The sequence below is a fragment of the Bombus flavifrons genome, chromosome 2 (assembly GCF_040668555.2).
Source record: "Bombus flavifrons isolate JBK064 chromosome 2, iyBomFlav1_principal, whole genome shotgun sequence".
Lineage (NCBI taxonomy): Eukaryota > Metazoa > Arthropoda > Insecta > Hymenoptera > Apidae > Bombus > Bombus flavifrons.
In genome coordinates this window covers 14,703,273-14,721,381 of record NC_138443.1, presented here as the reverse complement: position 1 = coordinate 14,721,381, position 18,109 = coordinate 14,703,273, and the positions used below count along the sequence as shown (strand labels likewise).

The following is an 18,109-nucleotide window of genomic DNA, read 5'->3' as shown; positions in this document are numbered from 1 at the left end:
TATATTAGAATTTCCTTCTGATTACGTATGTATATTATAAGTAGACTGGATTTTTATGAATACGACCAAAGAAGTGGCGTGTAAAAAGAAAAATGAATTTATTATTACTTACAGGTACATTTTCACACTTGGTATAAATTCCAAGAGTATAAAGCTGAATGTCATATAGGCCATTAATAATCGCGTTGTAGTGAACGTAAGCGCATCGTATAGGAACTTCATCCCCTTGGACCCTAGGAAGTATGGTCGTATGTTACGACGAGTCTGTTTGATAGTAAAGGTTGGTCAATGATCAATTAATGATTAACAAAGTATTTTTTCTTTTTAATGATTAAAAACATATATCAAATCAAATTCGACATTATTACTAGTTTTACTTACAATGCGTGACACCATAGTAAAAAAGGCTCCATTGGCGAATGTTAAATAGTAACCGGGGTAAAAACCATGCCATAAGGCAGAAAGAGCGTACGTGAACACAAGTTTATTGTTCTGTGTCCTTTCATACACAATCGACCTAAGCCACCTATTGGTTCCTTTATTCCAGTGTTCGATACTGTCCCTCATATTCAGAGACATCTGAAAAGTACAACTGTTGCATAGATTTTGATTCGTTTAGATCATACAACAATAATAAATCAATAAATTATGAAACACAATAGTACGGATCAGTAACCTTAAACTTATATCATAACTTCTATTACGAGCTCGATCGATTCAATCTGAGTGATGTCGTCACTGCTGTATAGTACGTATTAAAGATTCTATAAAAAAATAGTGATGTAAATTTGCTTAGAATATTTTTATTTTAAATTCAAAAATAAATCGACTGAATTAGATATACGTGTGCAAATCACATCAAGTTTTATTTATAACTAATTGATATGCCAATTTTTTCCTGAGACCCTATATAAGCATTTTTAATAATATGCTTAATGAAATTTCTATTGGCTTGGTAAACGTGAATCAACACCGCTCAATGAATACAATGAAATCGTGATGCTTCTGACATAACATACTTTGAAAAGAGACATTGCTCGCAGTTGGGTTCATATCGCCTCGCTATATCGTAAAAGCGATTCGTTTAATCATAGGATAATGTTTCACATACCTAAACCTTGCTCGAGAAACGCTCTTTAAATTGGTGAGAACCGCATCAAAATCTGTCCAGCGGTTCTCGAGATTACCCCAAACATACCGACGCTTACCGCGATTTTTATCTGAGTATGTATAGATATATATAGATTTATCTCTAAAATAATCGTATCCATTTCGAAAAATTTACCTCAAACCCATAAACATCAACATTGGAAGCTAGATCCCATTTGGGTTCGCCATTCTTGTCATAACCGTTGAACCCAATCCCGGAATTATTGCAAATGGCATCGGCGAAGATCCACGCGTGATAGTATTTAAAGCGAACTAGCATAGTGGTCACCATCAGGAACCACATTTTATAAAACACCGTGGTATTCTCGAGGAAGTCATCGTCTGTAAATAAAGTAAAGTCTCGTCAGCGCTCTGACGTGGCGACAATAAATATTAAAGAGACAATATATAACTCGAACCTTTTAGCTTCTGAATCGGGTATGTTGGAATGAAAGTCACGAACATAGCCGCGCACAATAAGCTCACTATGACCTTTTTTATTACGACCGGTGCCGGAGACGGTTCCAGGACTATCTCGTCGTAGTGAGCGGAATTTTTATCACAGCCCTTAAAAAGAATAAAAAATATCAAAACTCCATGTTATGATCTTTATTCTTTTTTTGTTGTTGTTGTTATCGAGAGCGTATAAACACACACACAAAAAAAAAAAAGGATGATTGAACAAAACTCTAACCGTCAAAGCTCTTGCTCCAGTTAGATTACGTCCATGAATAAAATCGATGTAATCACGATAAAATATCACCGGCCCAGCCATCAACGCTTGAAAATGGAAGACGTAGCTGAAGTACTCTAACGTCGTCGGCATCTTTCTAAAATAAGCCATGCATATAACAGGTTGGGTTTGACCACAGACAGCAAAGGAAATAAAATGATAAATGTAGGAATTATCTGGAGCGCAAGCGATATCATCATTTGAATAGATATGTGATTCAGCTATGTTGATGCGTATGTAGTGTGGAAGATGTGTTCTTCTGGGTGTGTTGCGTTGCATATTATATAATTAATGTTGTGGAATAAACGACCGGTTAACGAAGACGTCAACTCACTTCACGGCTTGATAACGTTGCGTTGGCGTGAGTTCCTCTTCACGTCGCGTTAACCCATCATGTATGCTGTACGCAAGGCTGGTCACTTTCTGCGTTATCACCATAAGTGGCCCTGAAATGTACACGACGTAACGAGATCTTTATATAGAAATACATATTTTTTATAAACCACGTACGTTCCTGTGGTATATTCCTGGTATATGTTATATATTTACTGAGACATATTTTTTATATAAAGTGTAATTCCTATATTACGATAACTTACAAAGTAAAAGTAAAATTAGAAAAGGAAAATTTAGCAAGTAACATTAAATTAACCAGCGAGGTTGTTATTGTTCGTTGTAAACATTCTAATTGGTTGGTTGGTTGTAAATTTTCTAATAATCATACGATAGCGTTTGCACGATAGAAACAATACAATATACGAATTACAAAACAATTTGATCATACAAAACAAGAATACAATGCGACATTGACGATAACTTAAAAGTTACGGTAAATGTCAAGGAACTTAAATAATATCCTTCTCACAATCGCGTAGCTAATAATTTTTTAATATACATAAGTTTTGATCAGTAACATGTCCAATGACGCAAGTCAACGTAAGTAAAATATTCGCTTAGCAAAACACGCGATAAATATACTGTAACTCTTGTATTCGAAAACATATCAATAAGAAAAAGATGTTAATTATTTAGCGAAGGTGATACACGTGTCTACTTACCAGTGATATCGAGTGTGTACGAGCCATAATTGTACATCTGTCGATGGTAATGTACGCAAGATAAGTAGAGCATCGCCGTTGTTAACACAACTCTGAAACGTATTACCAAGATGAGTTGTTAAGTTCAAAGAACAATCATTGACCGTGATAATGAGAGTAAACGTGGAAACACTTCGGCCTTTAACATTTAACGACTATTTATAACTTGTAATAAAAATTATCTTGTTATATCTTATTGTTATATACAAGTAACGATGTTCCTATTTTTGTAGTTGTGTTAATAAAAGTTTCGGTTTTTCATAAAACATGCGCAGTTTACTAATCACTAGTTGAAATTAAAATTTATGAGTAGTTCTATATCTAGTGATCTATATCTAGAGTTCTAAAGTACAAGAGAGATACATTTAAATGTTATATTATATAAAAAGTTAAAAAAAGTTAAAAAGTTAAAGTATACAGGGTAGTTGGTAACTGGTGGTACAAGCGGAAAGGGGTTGATTCTACGCGAAAAAAGAAGTCGAAAATATTGAATAAAAATTTTTCGTTTGAGGCTTTGTTTTCGAGAAAATCGTCTTTGAATTTTCGCTCGGTACGCGTGCACTTTATCACATCTCGTTATAACGGATCTCACTGTAGATCGTTGTCTCGATGGAAAAATTAAAAAAAAGAAAAAATTTTATTCCATATTTTCGACTTCTTTTTTCGCGTAGAATCACCCCCTTTCCGCTTGTACCACCAGTTACCAACCGCCCTGTATAATAAGTAGAGTATTTTTTTATGCAAATTATAGGATATGCCTGATACTAAAGGGTTCGACGCTTATTCTGTTTGAAATTGCTTAACTGTTTCTCTTGAACAATAGAACTTCTCATAATAAAATTGGTTAAATTATTGGGTATTTCTTTATTTATAGGCTCATCACTGTGATACGTGGTAAGAGAGATATATAAATTTTTAGATAAATTTCGATATAAATATAGGTTTGTAATTATTGTTTAAGCTACAAAGAGTATAATAAAAAGATGTTTTTGGATTTTTATTATTTGTGAAGTATTATTACGAGAAATTATAAATTTTGTAAAGGTACATTTATGTTTCCATTGTGTTAGTTTTATTACGCGATACAAAAAGATTTGCAATTTATTCTGAGAAATTTGTTATTTCTGGAAAGAAATTGCACTGTATTTACATGCTCTAAATTGATAACGTGTAAAACGGGACAGGAACTTGTATTTGTAGAATACTTACGTTTTTATCCGATATTTTATAGTGTTCAAAGAACAAGCGAGAGAATTCTAAGTAAACCGTAGAAAATAAATCTTCACGGTAAATCTTACACTTTGCTAAATCACATATTTCAACATAATTCACATATTTTCGTAGTTAGTGGGATAATTTTTCAAGAAAAATGTTTTTCATTGGGGAATAGTACTTTATCAAACTGCGCAAAGCTTTCATAGGATATGAAATCTATAGTGACTAATGAAACGAATCAATGTACCCCATGGGTATGATTATAATGAAAATATCGATATAAATAACTTGCCTCTGCATATTACGAGGATTTTGTGTGCGCATTGCTATGTAACATAAGGCTGGGAGGCCTGCAAGGTGAATCGCCTGCCTGAAAAGATACGAGTTTTCTTTTTTAATGAAGCAAGGTGGTTAAATATAGAGGGGGTTCTCAGGATGCTACAAACATTCTTTTCCGTTTATCTTTTTTTCTTTTTTCTTTTTAGTCTCATGCACTAATCTATACAGTGAATTCTACTGTACAGGATATGTCCACTTTTAATTAATATAATAAATGTATTTTATAATGTTTTCTAAATAAAGACTTATTTCAAGCGAAGATCATTTTAACGTACGTATCTTTAACATAGCATATAATTATTAGATCGTGAATTTTCATGCACTTATGCAAAATTCAAAGAGGAAGATATATAAAATGTATTCAAAATTGAGTTCTTGTTATAATTTTTAATAGGTGGAACAGATTTCTATTGGAATTTTATTTCTGCAGTTGATAGTTCATAGAACGATAAATTTGTATAAAAATTCTCAGTCTAGTTATTTTCATATAATATGTTTCGTATAAAGATCCAGATATTATAATTAGAACGCTGGAAGAAATACACAATGTTCGGGGAAACAATTAATTGTAAGCGTTCAGATATAAATATCTCGACACTTCTTCAAATTGTATATTTAACAAAAAATCATTCCTATATCGAATTTTTCGATATAGATGGGCAATTATTTTGATTTCTCTAAATTTAATACATAGAATCGCTACTGTTCGTACCATGGGAAGGTATTACATCTAACTTAAGATAAGTATCAATAAATAAAGTTTCTAATGTATCAATTAATCTTGGGACATCTTGTACAATAGCATGAGTGTATAAAATTGCCTTTTTGCACAACACTATCATGCTTATCAGAGATACGACACTTTTCTCAACTAATTGATTTCTCTTTATTTACGTAGATCTGTTTACCTGCCGAAGCAGAAATATCCGAGCGCAAGGCCGATGACGAGACCAAATACATGTCTGGTGGCTGCTGTCACGGCAACTGGACTAAGAAACGTTCTCAAAAATCCAGCCAATATCAGTGCTGTGAACTGTGTTAGTAGAAAATTCATCTGCACATAATCAAGAAAATGCATGCGTTACGATATTGGCCGATGTAACTTCGTCTTGAAAAAAAAAAAAAAAAAAATTAGATATTAACACTTCGTAGGCAAACTGGATCCATTTTTACTGTTTTGCGCTTACAACGAATCTCGTAAGAATTCTGGAATACTTATCGATATCGCGACTAAGTTATACAGTTCCTTGTTGCGTTAAATATTTGAAATTTGTTACAAGAGAGATGAAAATTCACAGGAAAGAAACTCAAGCGTGAAATTTCACGAAATTTTGCTCGACGATTCAGTTTGCCTAACATCGTCTTATTGGAAAATTTTAATGTGATATTCGAACTTCAATTCAACTATCCAAGCTTCAAGATAATTGCCAGTATCAATACAACATTCTTAATTATCTAATAACACGTTATTTGAAATTTATTCCACCTCCTGCTGCAGAAAGATCATGGTTATTACGTTCAATCATTCCTTCAAACGTCAAATGCTATTGCACAAGAAACAGGCATTCGATTTCTGTTAAACAAGACTTTAATATTGCAGTAGTTTCTCGAAACATGTAACGTAAAACATAGATTGGAATTTCATTCATACATGATTCTAACACTTCGTCATAATTTTAAAGATTCCAAAAGATTTAACTTATCCAACAAATTTCTTCAACACAATAAACAGGAAATAAGAAATATACTCAAGTTCTATTAAGCTCGATTTACTCGACTACATTTGAAGAATCGGGAAAATAACTTAGCTCTTTGCCAGCGTAAATTTATCTCATTTACAGAACTGCAAAAACTCTTCAAATTCTTCGATCAATAAAATTTCCTGAGCGCTAAAGTCTATAAGAATAAGCTTACATAGATATTGCGCACTATGATTATAATTGCAAAAATCCTGTTCTCAGAGAACCGAATCACTCTGAAAATGAGAAAATTTGTAGAATTCTTTAGGATTCTTCGCTTAACTGTGTTTTATTTTTTCTTTTTGAATTCCTATGGTACTTCCCGTTAAATGAGTCTTTTAAAAGCCAAACTCTGCGTTTCGTTTTCTTAAGTTCATTAGTCAGAAACGCGATTAATATCCAACTTGTAAAAGATAAATGACTTACAGCATAAGTTCGTAGTTTGCATAATTGCAAGGTAAATTTTCAGAAACAGCGTTCCTAACATTATTAGTTTTCTCTATTTTGTGATTTTCAAATCGATCAATGCGACTTCCTAGTGACGCAAATTTAATTAGCAAACTAACGTGTAATTACGTTTGCAGATAATTCTTTACATTTGCAAAGATATAATTGAGTTGCGTCACTTACAAAGCAAAGGTATAAACTGTCTCTAACGTTAAGACTTCGATGATAAACTGACGAATGACAGAAATGATTAACGGACTATGGATGCATTTTTCTTTTCTTATCCGGAATTGGTTATTTTCTGAGTCAGTCCTCACGGGGAAGAACTGGAATAACCTCGTGGCACGTAATGAGAGATACGTCTTGCAAAATACTCGGGCCAAGACTAACCGTTATCTCAATCCTATATACGGTTTGTCACAACATTCATGTTTCACGTTTGTAGATTAGAATTCTAAATGTAGTGATCGCAAAACGTGGAAATTCTGAGTAACCACTTTGGTCCCCACGGGCTTCTCTAGCTCGTAAAGAGCAACAGAATGTGCATTGTACTCGTATGAACTACGAAGGTCGCGTATGAAAGAGAACACGCTAGCCTATATCGTCCCTATTGTTCTTCGGTGTTTATAATGCGTCGTATTCATAGGATAAAGCACGATTTTGAAAAAAAGAGAAAAAAAGCACTGTAAACTACGTTGCGTTATATTTGAAGAACCATATATTACTATTATTTTTGTTTACAATTTTGGTATGGTAGAATGTAATACAGTATATTAAAAATGACGACGGAAGTTAAAAAGAAAGTTGCTTCGCACGCGAAAATTGCTATGAAGATTTGACAAAATTTTGCTCTCTGCGTGAAAATACATATATATTCTAAAATTTTAACAAGAATTTCTCGTCTGATGCATCACTTACTTTATATTTATCTTAAATATTCATCCGTGAAGCAAATATCGTAACATACATATATTTGTATCGTTTCTCGCGTGTGCAAATAAAAATAAAACAGGTCGGAATCATGCCACATTCTAATACATCGTATACGACGCTAGAATTCATCATTATGAAATTTCATTTTTTCGTTCGTTATAAAATGTTCTTAATCAGATAATTTTGCTCGTATTTAAAGAGTTTTGTGAGAATAAGGCGATATATGAGGTAATTTAGTGTTCCGAGAATATTAGATTTGGAGGGCTGAAAGTATCAATTACATGATAACGCGATGCTGCGATTAGAAAAAAAAATATACTTATCTAAATCCGTACTATCTTGTACATCTGTGAAAATTTTATTTCGAACCAGATGAATCATGATTCAATGTTCTTGAAGCCATTCGATTTTCGCACGTGCGTACAATTTTTTTGCTAATACTCCCCTAAATTAAATCATTCGTCGATAAATAAATTATTTTTCATGCAAATTATGGCATTGAATATTATCTGGTTGTTTCTGACTATGCAGTAATCTTTAAGTTTTTACTTCCCAATCTCAGTTTCGTTTCAAGAGACAAATAGGATAATAATATTCTGAGAAAACGCCAAACTTGTGATCTTTTCATAGAAACTTTATGAATTTATAACGGGACATTTTAATGATTCGAATTATTTATTGCAAAATATATGTTGTTGATAGTTGTATCGTTAAGAAATTATTGGAGGTTCCATCGAATTATTGTGGGGCTATTAAAATATTAAAAAAAAAAAAGTAAAAATTTTCAATTTATCAATTTCATCATTGCAAAATTTGAAATATTCTACGAAGACTTCTTTCTCGTTGTATTATACGGATATCGGTATCTAACGATCGAGATCAAGCAATACCAAAGAAAAAAAAATGAAATAAAGAACATAATTGAAAGTTATAAAGAATGATATTCTAATCTGTATCCTAATCGAACGCATAAGCAACGAACTCCATTAATAACTGAAAATATACATAATGTACACTCGTATTATTGACCTCCGATGACCCAAGAGTGGGATTCCCGGAGACAATCACAGAGGCACAGACAGAAAAGCGGATAAGGAACCGACGGTGATCCCCCGGCTGGAAGTGCCACGAAAAAGACAGGGAAAAAGCTTCAGCGTAAAATTGGTATATAAGAGCAAGCTCCAGCCGATTGTGGCATAGAAATCGATCAGCTCTAAAAACAAGAGCATCAGAGATCTTGTGTCAAAGAGTTCCAAGTGAATCAAAAAAACAATTTCCAAAATGAAATTCATCGTACTGGCTCTCTTCTGCATGGCTGCATACGCCGCTGCTCAAGAAATTGAACCTGAAGCTGTGGAAGAATACTACGTAAGAACTTTACTATATAATTAATTTTAAAATTGCTACTTAAAAATTAGCACTAAATGTGATTGAAACAATACTACAATAGGATAGTAGTTGGGTAATTAGTACTTTCATCTAATAAGTGGTAATTTTTAAATCTGTTACTCTGGAATAATTTGAAAATTTCGTATGGATTGGTTACAAAGATACAAATTAGAAATGTCATTAAGCGAGAATTGTTTATGAAAATCTATAGTAGAACGAATTTGAGAATTTTGAAGAATTTTCCAACGCTACATCTTAAACTTAACATTTCTATCCTTGTGTCACGTTAACGTTTCAACCCTTTAAATACTATGAACGCATATATGATACACGTGCACATGGCACAATCTATTAAATGCCATTAACAGAAAAGGAAGAAATAAAACAGATTAACTTCGTTCAGGAACTTTAAATAATTCCAATAGAAATCCATTTTTTAAATCGTGTCCCTATCGCACAATTCGATTAATATTAGTAGTGACGTTTTTCAAATTCTCCTGCGTAATAACACCAACAGCTTACTAATAGACCAAATAAAGTTTCACGTGAAATTTCTGTAAATTCTGAATCGACCGATTGTCCTATTTGACATAAAATCGTAAAATTAAAAACTTTAAACGAGAATTCTAAAAATTTGTAGCTTGTCAATTTGCTGAAATTACTAGTTAATGGAATATTATTCCACAACTGCGATCAAGTATCGATATTCGAAGCTTTCCTTACAGCCATCATATCGTAAACTATCCCCTTCGTCCGAATCCCAAGATTCCACCTCTCCGTTTCAAATTCCTTTTCCTATCGAGCCCGAATATGTCCCATGAAAAAAAGTTGTAGTCCCGTTCTTCGTTAACGGTGAATTCATATTCTTTTTCTTCTCAGGGCTCTCGTTTTCGACGACACGCCGACCCTCAAGGGTCCCTCGTTATCGATGCAAAGAAACCATTGAGCGGACCGGATCGTCGCCCATCCTTGGACGTCGATTATCATCAACGCGTCTACGACAGAAACGGAGTGAACGCGGACGCATACGGTGGACTGAATGTTCGTCCAGGACAGCGTGCTCAACCACACTTGGGTGTCCAAATCGAGCGTGAATACAAGAACGGCTTCATCAGGGGATACAGCCAGGCTGAACGTGGTCCTGGCGGCAGAATCTCGCCCAGCTTCGGCATTGGTGGTGGATTCAGATTCAGACGCAACGTCGATGACATGATGTCAGAGGAACTAGGGTATTAAATCCATCTATGCGTTCAGTTAGCGATTAGACTAGGGATTTTTTTGCAAATTCATAATTCTTTTGGACTCAATTAGAGAAACTTAGACAGAGATCCGTTTTAACGTAATATCAATTACTATTAGTATTGTCCTGTATTAATTGCATTTATTTAATATTTAATGATTATTTATTGGAGATATGCATTTACTTTGTTTCATTTCGTATATTTTATGTAATTGATAAGACATTGACGATTAAGAGATTGTACTTAAAAGAAATGATAATAAATGTAATGTAATAACATAAATGGTGTATAGTTATTTGTCGCCAATGATAAAGGTAAACGAACTTGTCGAGTGCGAGTGAACTTTTAGCGCATTGAGTACAAGCGATAAGCGTTTAGAATGTAGCTAGTACTTTTGATAGCTGAGCTTGACAGTGATGAGGGTACAGTTATTGGAATACACATATAGTATAGAATAACGGAGGATACGCGGCAAAAGAACGATTTTGCTCGTTTATTTGGATCAATGTGATTTTAAAGCAACCTGTGCCGAGTACTTTTGGGTAAGAATTTCCTGAATTAAGTTAAAATATTACTTTTTAATAAAAATAAAAGTAATGGTAATTTACATAAAAATAAAAATAAAGATTCTGTTACTAAAAAGAAGATATGAAAAAAAACAGATATAAATTCGCTAATTTAGCCATTACACAGTAAATAAAATTCGATCCAAAACAAAATATTTGAATAGCAAATACTAGTAAAATCCTGTATATCTAAGAATGAAGTAGAATATATGATGTATCTTAATTTTCGACCCAGTAAATTAAAAGCACAGAACTTATCGGAGAAAATTAATCAAACGTAATACTTACAGAATTTATCAAACAATTAACTCTGGAATTTCTAAAACAGTTCCAAAGATAATATTTGAAAGCAGAATACGATAATACTTCGTCGTAAAATGTTTAAAACGTGTCAGCTCGTAAGAGAAGAAACTAGGTCTCTGATATACTAGCACGAAGAAAAAAATTTTTCCAAGCCAATAATTTATATATAACTTAGCAATGTAGTTGACGTTACAAAGAGTGCTATAAAGAAAGATATTTGACATACGCAATCATTTTGTCATGATGCAGTATCGTAATATCTTAAGCACCATTATGTATTCGAACATAGTTTAATTTCTAAGCAGTGGTTCGATGCAGGATGACCAATGGAAAGCACTGATATACACGTGACTGTGTTCTGTTGCGTCATTGTTATTACGATAGGTGCTGTTTCACGTTCGAGCTTGCAATTGAGATATACATCGATACGAGCTTTTAAAAGGTTAATGATACTATTGAAATTCTTTAAAAAATTATAAAAAATTTCAGGTATGGGTTACATTTGAAATATCTATATTTCTTTCATGGGAATTTCACGTGGAATTACATGGGAGTTTGATCTAAAATTTCATTAAAAATAACATACATATGTATGTTATGTACTTATTAAGTTGTTAAGTATATGATGTATTAACATATATATATTATACGATACAGGTGATGCGAATACACAAAATCATAAGAATTAATTTGGATTTCACAAGAAAAATGTACGCTAAACAAATCTCGAATGAAGCTCGTAGGAACGTTTCTCGGTTATCGCTGACATCTTACTGATTTTATCTTACCACTCGAACAATCACCTCATGAAGATAAGTTATCGAATACGGTAGGTCACCGTTCCGCGAATTATTACCTCGCGCATTGCACTTTATTTTTCTTTAGTCGAAAGCATTTCTCTCGATTTTTATCTTTTTTTCGATTTTATTGAAAATGTCCTGAGTAAAAAAAATTTCATTTCCTGCCATTTCCCTTGCATTTCTAACAATAAATAATTATTGCATTTTGCAAAAAATGACTAGAGACATCGAAAAATATGGTTGTAATACGTTGTTTCTCTTACGTATTTTCAACTTTATTATTGACACGTTTCACAGACAGCATAAGATCTCCTACCAGCCACAAAATTATGGATTGTCGCCTGGGGATATTTGTGCATGTGTGTAAGCTGAAAATTTTTTAATAGGAAATATATTTAATACACGATACATGGAGATTCAATAAATATCAAAAGTCACCAAAAATGTCCAGTATACCGAATAAATTTATAGTTCGTACATTTAAAATTCTTTGTAATTAACAAAATTTCTGGAACTTTCTAATTTAACTCTACCTACATAAATTCTCTTAGCAGCACAAAATTATTTGCTTCTTAGTTTTGAAGGTATAAAATACAAATTTATCAACAAATTTTATTACGAATAAATTACGAATAAATCCGATTTTAATTTATTTAAAAATATCTGATCAAAGTTTACAGAGATAAGAACATCCGCAAAAATTTATTTCACACTTTTGAAGATAATATGTTTATAATTAAAAACTTGTTCAACTAAATTTCTGTATATGAAATACTTACTATATAGAGTGTAAATTTTTATACTCCAACCGCTATCTGTTAACAAGAGAAGTATAAAGCCGTATAAATTAGGCTTATTTAGGCCTAATTGTTCGCAATGAATTTTGGAGCTACCATTTTAAATCACACTGAACTAGCTCCTGTACAATTATTCTTTTCTCGGATTCGTGATTCTCGACAATTTCTCAATCTTGATCGAGAAAAACTTCCCCATTTCGTCCGCTAAGAAAGCCACCAGTGACAAATAACGTATGTCCGTGGCCGATGAAATGCGATAACGCGACCAGCTGAGAGATCACTTATGTGATTGATTCTGAGATCACGTGCAGATTTTCCTTCAAGCTCGTTAGATCAACTTTCGTGATTAACCGATTATAGAGCGCGAATTCTGCGCACGCATACCTACTATCAAATGTCGTGATACCACATGTTAATACGATCATTGTAACATTTTCATTCGTGGCATTCTGGTACATCAGCGACCCTTTATTCGCTTATACACTCTGTTAAAAATAATAAAATTGTTTGTGCGATCTGTTTGAGGAAGACTATGTCCGAATAGAAAATCTGCTGTCAATTGCACCTATTAACTTTTCGTTTCCGCGTAGCTGCCGAAATAAAATTGTGTTTCAAAATAGAACTCCGACGAGGAAGAGGGAAATTTTCAACTTAAAACTGACGACGATTCGCATTCGAGTCTAATTTTTATCTGACCAGATTATACATTTAAAAATGTATTGCGTATTACATAAATTTTTATTACATTTTATTAGCAGAATCGAAATATGAACATGGCGCCAAAGTCACAGGATATTGTCCATAGTCTAATGCTAGTGACTCTCGTAGAAGTTAACGTATTGGTAGAATATATAATGCATATGGAAAATAAGCTTATTATACACAAACTTACACATTTACAACAAACGTTATGAACTTGCATAATTCTTATAACATTGTGTTATTCTTATACTGCCATGTTAAAATAATTATACTCTCTTCGAAATTATATTTTCCATTTCATTAGTATAAGATTTCCGATTTGCGCAATAGCAAATTACTCTTCTTTCAAGTTGTACCGTAGGTAGCTGTTTCGACACTTATGGAGAAACAGTTCATCAACTCCCTGAATGGCTGAATTGGCTCTCCAATCCCTAATTAGAGTTTAGAGTGTCCTGTTCACAAATGACTAAATTGAAGAAATCTAGAACAAGAGAGCTGGCAAAATTCAACATCTAAGAAATAATCAAGAGACTGTATGAATCTAGTTCGCGTAGCTTTTTAAAAAACAATGAAACATCAACCGATACAATGAGACTACTGTCTTCACAGATTTTTTTTTTTTTTCTTATACGCGAACTCATTTTCTTCTTCCTTCTGCCTTTTTCATCCGCTATTTCGCAGAAATCAAAATGGGTGGGAATGGCGATAGGGAAAAGCAATTAAAGGAACGGTATTTAAACTTGAACACACGTACGTAGAAAACACGTTTAAACTACATTCTTGGACGTAACTGTAACTTGAGTAACGCAACGGTACCTGATGTTCTTGCGCATAGATGAATGGAGACCGCGAACAGTTAGTTCTTTCTTGTCTCAGCTAACAAAATACAGCATCAGGGTGGTCTGGATTTCCAAATACCGTACAATTAGAGGTTTGTTGGAGAAGAAACGTACGACTAGGAAATCCTTACTTATAGCTAGTATGACGACGACTCCAACTCTGAAAAGAAGACACGAGAAAATCATCTTGATTTCTCACATAGAAATGATAAACACGAAGCAATTTGTCGGTCTTCAAGCGTTGACGATCAATCTTATAAAATGACTTTGTCATGTGTCTTTGTCATCTGTTGTCAAATGAAATATTGTATTTTGAAATAGTGCGACTAGAAACGAACAATGTTAAAATGTAGTTCTATGTTGGAATATTAGAATTGCAATAAACGTGAATGAATTGTTTCTGATTCAATATAAATCATGGAGATAAAAACGAATATGAAACGTGCGTTAATTCATTTACACGCTGAATAAATTCATAGAAATGAGTGTTCTTCGCATAAATAATCTTTTCTTTCTCGAACGATGTAACACGGATTGTCTTTCCAGAGAGCAATTCCATCAACGTGCTAACTTGTACAAATCTCATTTTTTATATAGATTATAATCGCATAAGCGGAAAGTTACTTTATATTAGAACGGGACAAATTTTGAAGAGTAAAGCGGGGCAAACGGAGCGATTTTATAAAAATATATTATAATTGACAAGAAAAGCGAATATACGATATAATTTAATGTAACGTAACAGACGAACGTTTAATATGGATAAAGTACCTAACAAAAATTTTGGTTGCATACAAATATCAATTTTAAACTTTCTTCTGTCTGCCGCTGTAGATATACAAATACATTACTAATTTTTGTCATCCTAATTTAATACGTAACATTTAATACGCCTGAAATTAAGAGAAAATTCTAAAGATATATTCATTTGGAGTACATATATGTAAATTGTATAGAAACAGTTTTGTAAAAATTCCTCGGCACATAGCAGCCGTAACAGAAATTCGATTGATAGTATAGTAAACGCGAAACGCTAAAAGTGAAATAAAAAGATAGAGAAAACGCAACTTTTTAGAAAACTGCTAAGTCAGCAACTTGTAGCAGAGAGAAATGAAAGTACAGAAATTGTGAATTAAGATCAAAGTTTACTGAAACAACATATAAATTATTACATAAACTGTTACACTGTTACATGTTATCTTAAATACTATTCAACGTTGTAGGATCAAAACTTCTCCTGACTTTTAAATGTAATTACTTTCCCAATTATTTCCCAAAATTAACTTTTATTATAATTATCCAGACGAGTGATATGTAAATATACTTCGCCATATTATAACAGACCAAGTATATTATATAATACATATCACATAATACTAATGTTTCTTCAAATTTGTGTTAGTATAATTAAAACCTGAGACTTGAAATAAACTTTATAAGAACGTTATAAAACCATGATCTTAGATTTACTGATAATAGCACTTTCTACGTGATAAATAATACCTTTCGCTGCAAAAAGATAGTGGTTAATACGTCCAATCATTCCCTCAAACGTCAAATGCTATTGCACAAGAAACAGGCATTCGATTTCTGTCAAACAAGACTTTAATATTGCAGTAGTTTCTCTAAACATGTAACGTAAAACGTAGATTGAAATTTCATTCATACATGATTCTGACACTTCGTCATAATTTTAAAGATTCCAAAAGATTTAACTTATCCAACAAATTTCTTCAACACAATAAAACAGGAAATAAGAAATATACTCAAGTTCTATTCAGCTGGATTTACTCGACTACATTTGAAGAATCGGGAAAATAACTTAGCTCTTTACCAGCGTAAATTTATCTCATTTACAGAACTGCAAAAACTCTTCAAATTCTTCGATCAATAAAATTTCCTGAGCGCTAAAGTCTATAAGAATAAGCTTACATAGATATTGCGCACTATGATTATAATTGCAAAAATCCTGTTCTCAGAGAACCGAATCACTCTGAAAATGAGAAAATTTGTAGAATTCTTTAGGATTCTTCGCTTAACGCTATTTTCTTTTTTCTTTTTGAATTCCTATGGTACTTCCCGATAAATGAGTCTTTTAAAAGCCAAACTCTGCGTTTCGTTTTCTTAAGTTCATTAGTCAGAAACGCGATTAATATCCAACTTGTAAAAGATAAATGACTTACAGCATAAGTTCGTAGCTTGCATAATTGCAAGGTAAATTTTCAGAAACAGCGTTCCTAACATTATTAGTTTTCTCTATTTTGTGATTTTCAAATCGATCAATGCGACTTCCCAGTGACGCAAATTTAATTAGCAAACTAACGTGTAATTACGTTTGCAGATAATTCTTTACATTTGCAAAGATATAATTGAGTTGCGTCACTTACAAAGCAAAGATATAAACTGCCTCTAACATTAAGGCTTTGGTGATAAATTGACGAATGACAGAAATGATCAACGGACTATCGATGTATTTTTCTTTTCTTGTCGGGAATTGGTTATTCTCTGCGTCAGTTCTCACGGAGAAGAACTGGAATAACCTCGCGGCACGTAATGAGAGATACGTCTTGCAAAATACTCGGGCCAAGATTAACCGTTATCTCAATCCTATATACGGTTTGTCACAACATTCATTTTTCACGCATGTAGATTAGAATTCTAAATGTAGTGATCGCAAAACGTGGAAATTCTGAGTAACCACTTTGGTCCGCACGGGCTTCTCCAGTTCGTAAAGAGCAACAGAATGTGTATTGTACTCGTACGAACTACGAAGGTCGCATATGAAAGAGAATATGCTAGCCTATATCGTCTCTATTGTTCTTCGGTGTTTATAATGCGTCGTATTCATAGTATAAAGCACAAATTTGAAAAAAAGCACTGTAAATTACGTAGGTAGAGCGTTATATTTGAAGAACCATATATTACAATCTACAATTTTGAAATGGTAGAATGTAATACAGCATATAAAAATAACGGTGAAAGTTAAAAAAAAATGTTGCTTCGCACGCGAAAACTATTACGAAGATAATTTTAATTACAAACTATGTTCCCTGCGTGAAAATACATATATAAATATAATAAAATTTTAACAAGAATTTCTCGTCTGATGCACTACTTACTTTATATTTTCTCAAATGCTCATCCGTGAAGCAAATATCGTAACATACAAATATTTGTATCATTTCCCGCGTGTGCAAATGAAAATAAAACAGGTCGGAATCATGCCACATTCCAATACATCGTACAAGACGCTAGAATTGATCATTATGAAATTTCTTTCTTTCGTTCGTTATAAAAGCTTCTAAATCAGATAATTTTGCTTGTATTTAAAGCGTTGTGTGAGAATAAGGCGGTATATCAGGTAATTCAGTGTTCCAAGAATATTAGATTTAGAGAGCTAAAAGTGTCAATTACATGATAACGCGATGCTGCGATTAGAAAAAAAATATACTTATCTAATATCAAATATAATATAATATCACTATCTTGTACACTTGCGCAAATTTGATTTCGAACCAGCTGAATCATGATTTAATGTTCTTGAAGCCATTCGATATTTGTACGTGCGTACAATTTTTTTGCTACTACTCCCCAAAATTAAATCGTTCGTCGACAAATAAATTATTTTTTATGCAAATTAGGACATTGAATATTATCTGGTTGTTTCTGACTATGCAGTAATCTTTGAGTTTTTACTTCCCAATCTCAGTTTCGTTTCAAGAGACAAATAGGATAATAATATTCTGAGAAAACGCCAAACTTGTGATCTTTTCGTAGAAACTTTATGAATTTATAACGGGACATTTTAATGATTCGAATT

The 18,109-nt window shown here is 32.8% G+C and overlaps 2 protein-coding genes across 2 annotated transcripts in view; one reads left to right on the top strand and one right to left on the bottom strand.

Annotated features, from left to right (window-relative positions):
• Positions 1–18,109, bottom strand: part of oys (lysophospholipid acyltransferase 6) — a 32,069-nt gene that overhangs the window by 2,203 nt on the left and 11,757 nt on the right. The window contains exons 2-10 of the mRNA XM_069132152.1: positions 5,442–5,587; positions 4,487–4,564; positions 2,941–3,032; positions 2,217–2,328; positions 1,844–1,979; positions 1,569–1,716; positions 1,286–1,491; positions 382–579; positions 113–264 (exon numbers count right to left, since the gene is read on the bottom strand). Coding sequence (XP_068988253.1) covers positions 113–264; positions 382–579; positions 1,286–1,491; positions 1,569–1,716; positions 1,844–1,979; positions 2,217–2,328; positions 2,941–3,032; positions 4,487–4,564; positions 5,442–5,587 — 1,268 coding nt within the window. The remainder of the gene's footprint in view (positions 1–112; positions 265–381; positions 580–1,285; positions 1,492–1,568; positions 1,717–1,843; positions 1,980–2,216; positions 2,329–2,940; positions 3,033–4,486; positions 4,565–5,441; positions 5,588–18,109) is intronic.
• On the top strand, positions 8,834–10,564 carry LOC138188944 (hymenoptaecin). The gene is made up of 2 exons (XM_069131066.1): positions 8,834–9,020; positions 9,921–10,564. Exons 1-2 carry the CDS (start codon positions 8,934–8,936, stop codon positions 10,275–10,277), a joined length of 444 nt encoding a protein of 147 aa, XP_068987167.1. The 5' UTR covers positions 8,834–8,933; the 3' UTR covers positions 10,278–10,564.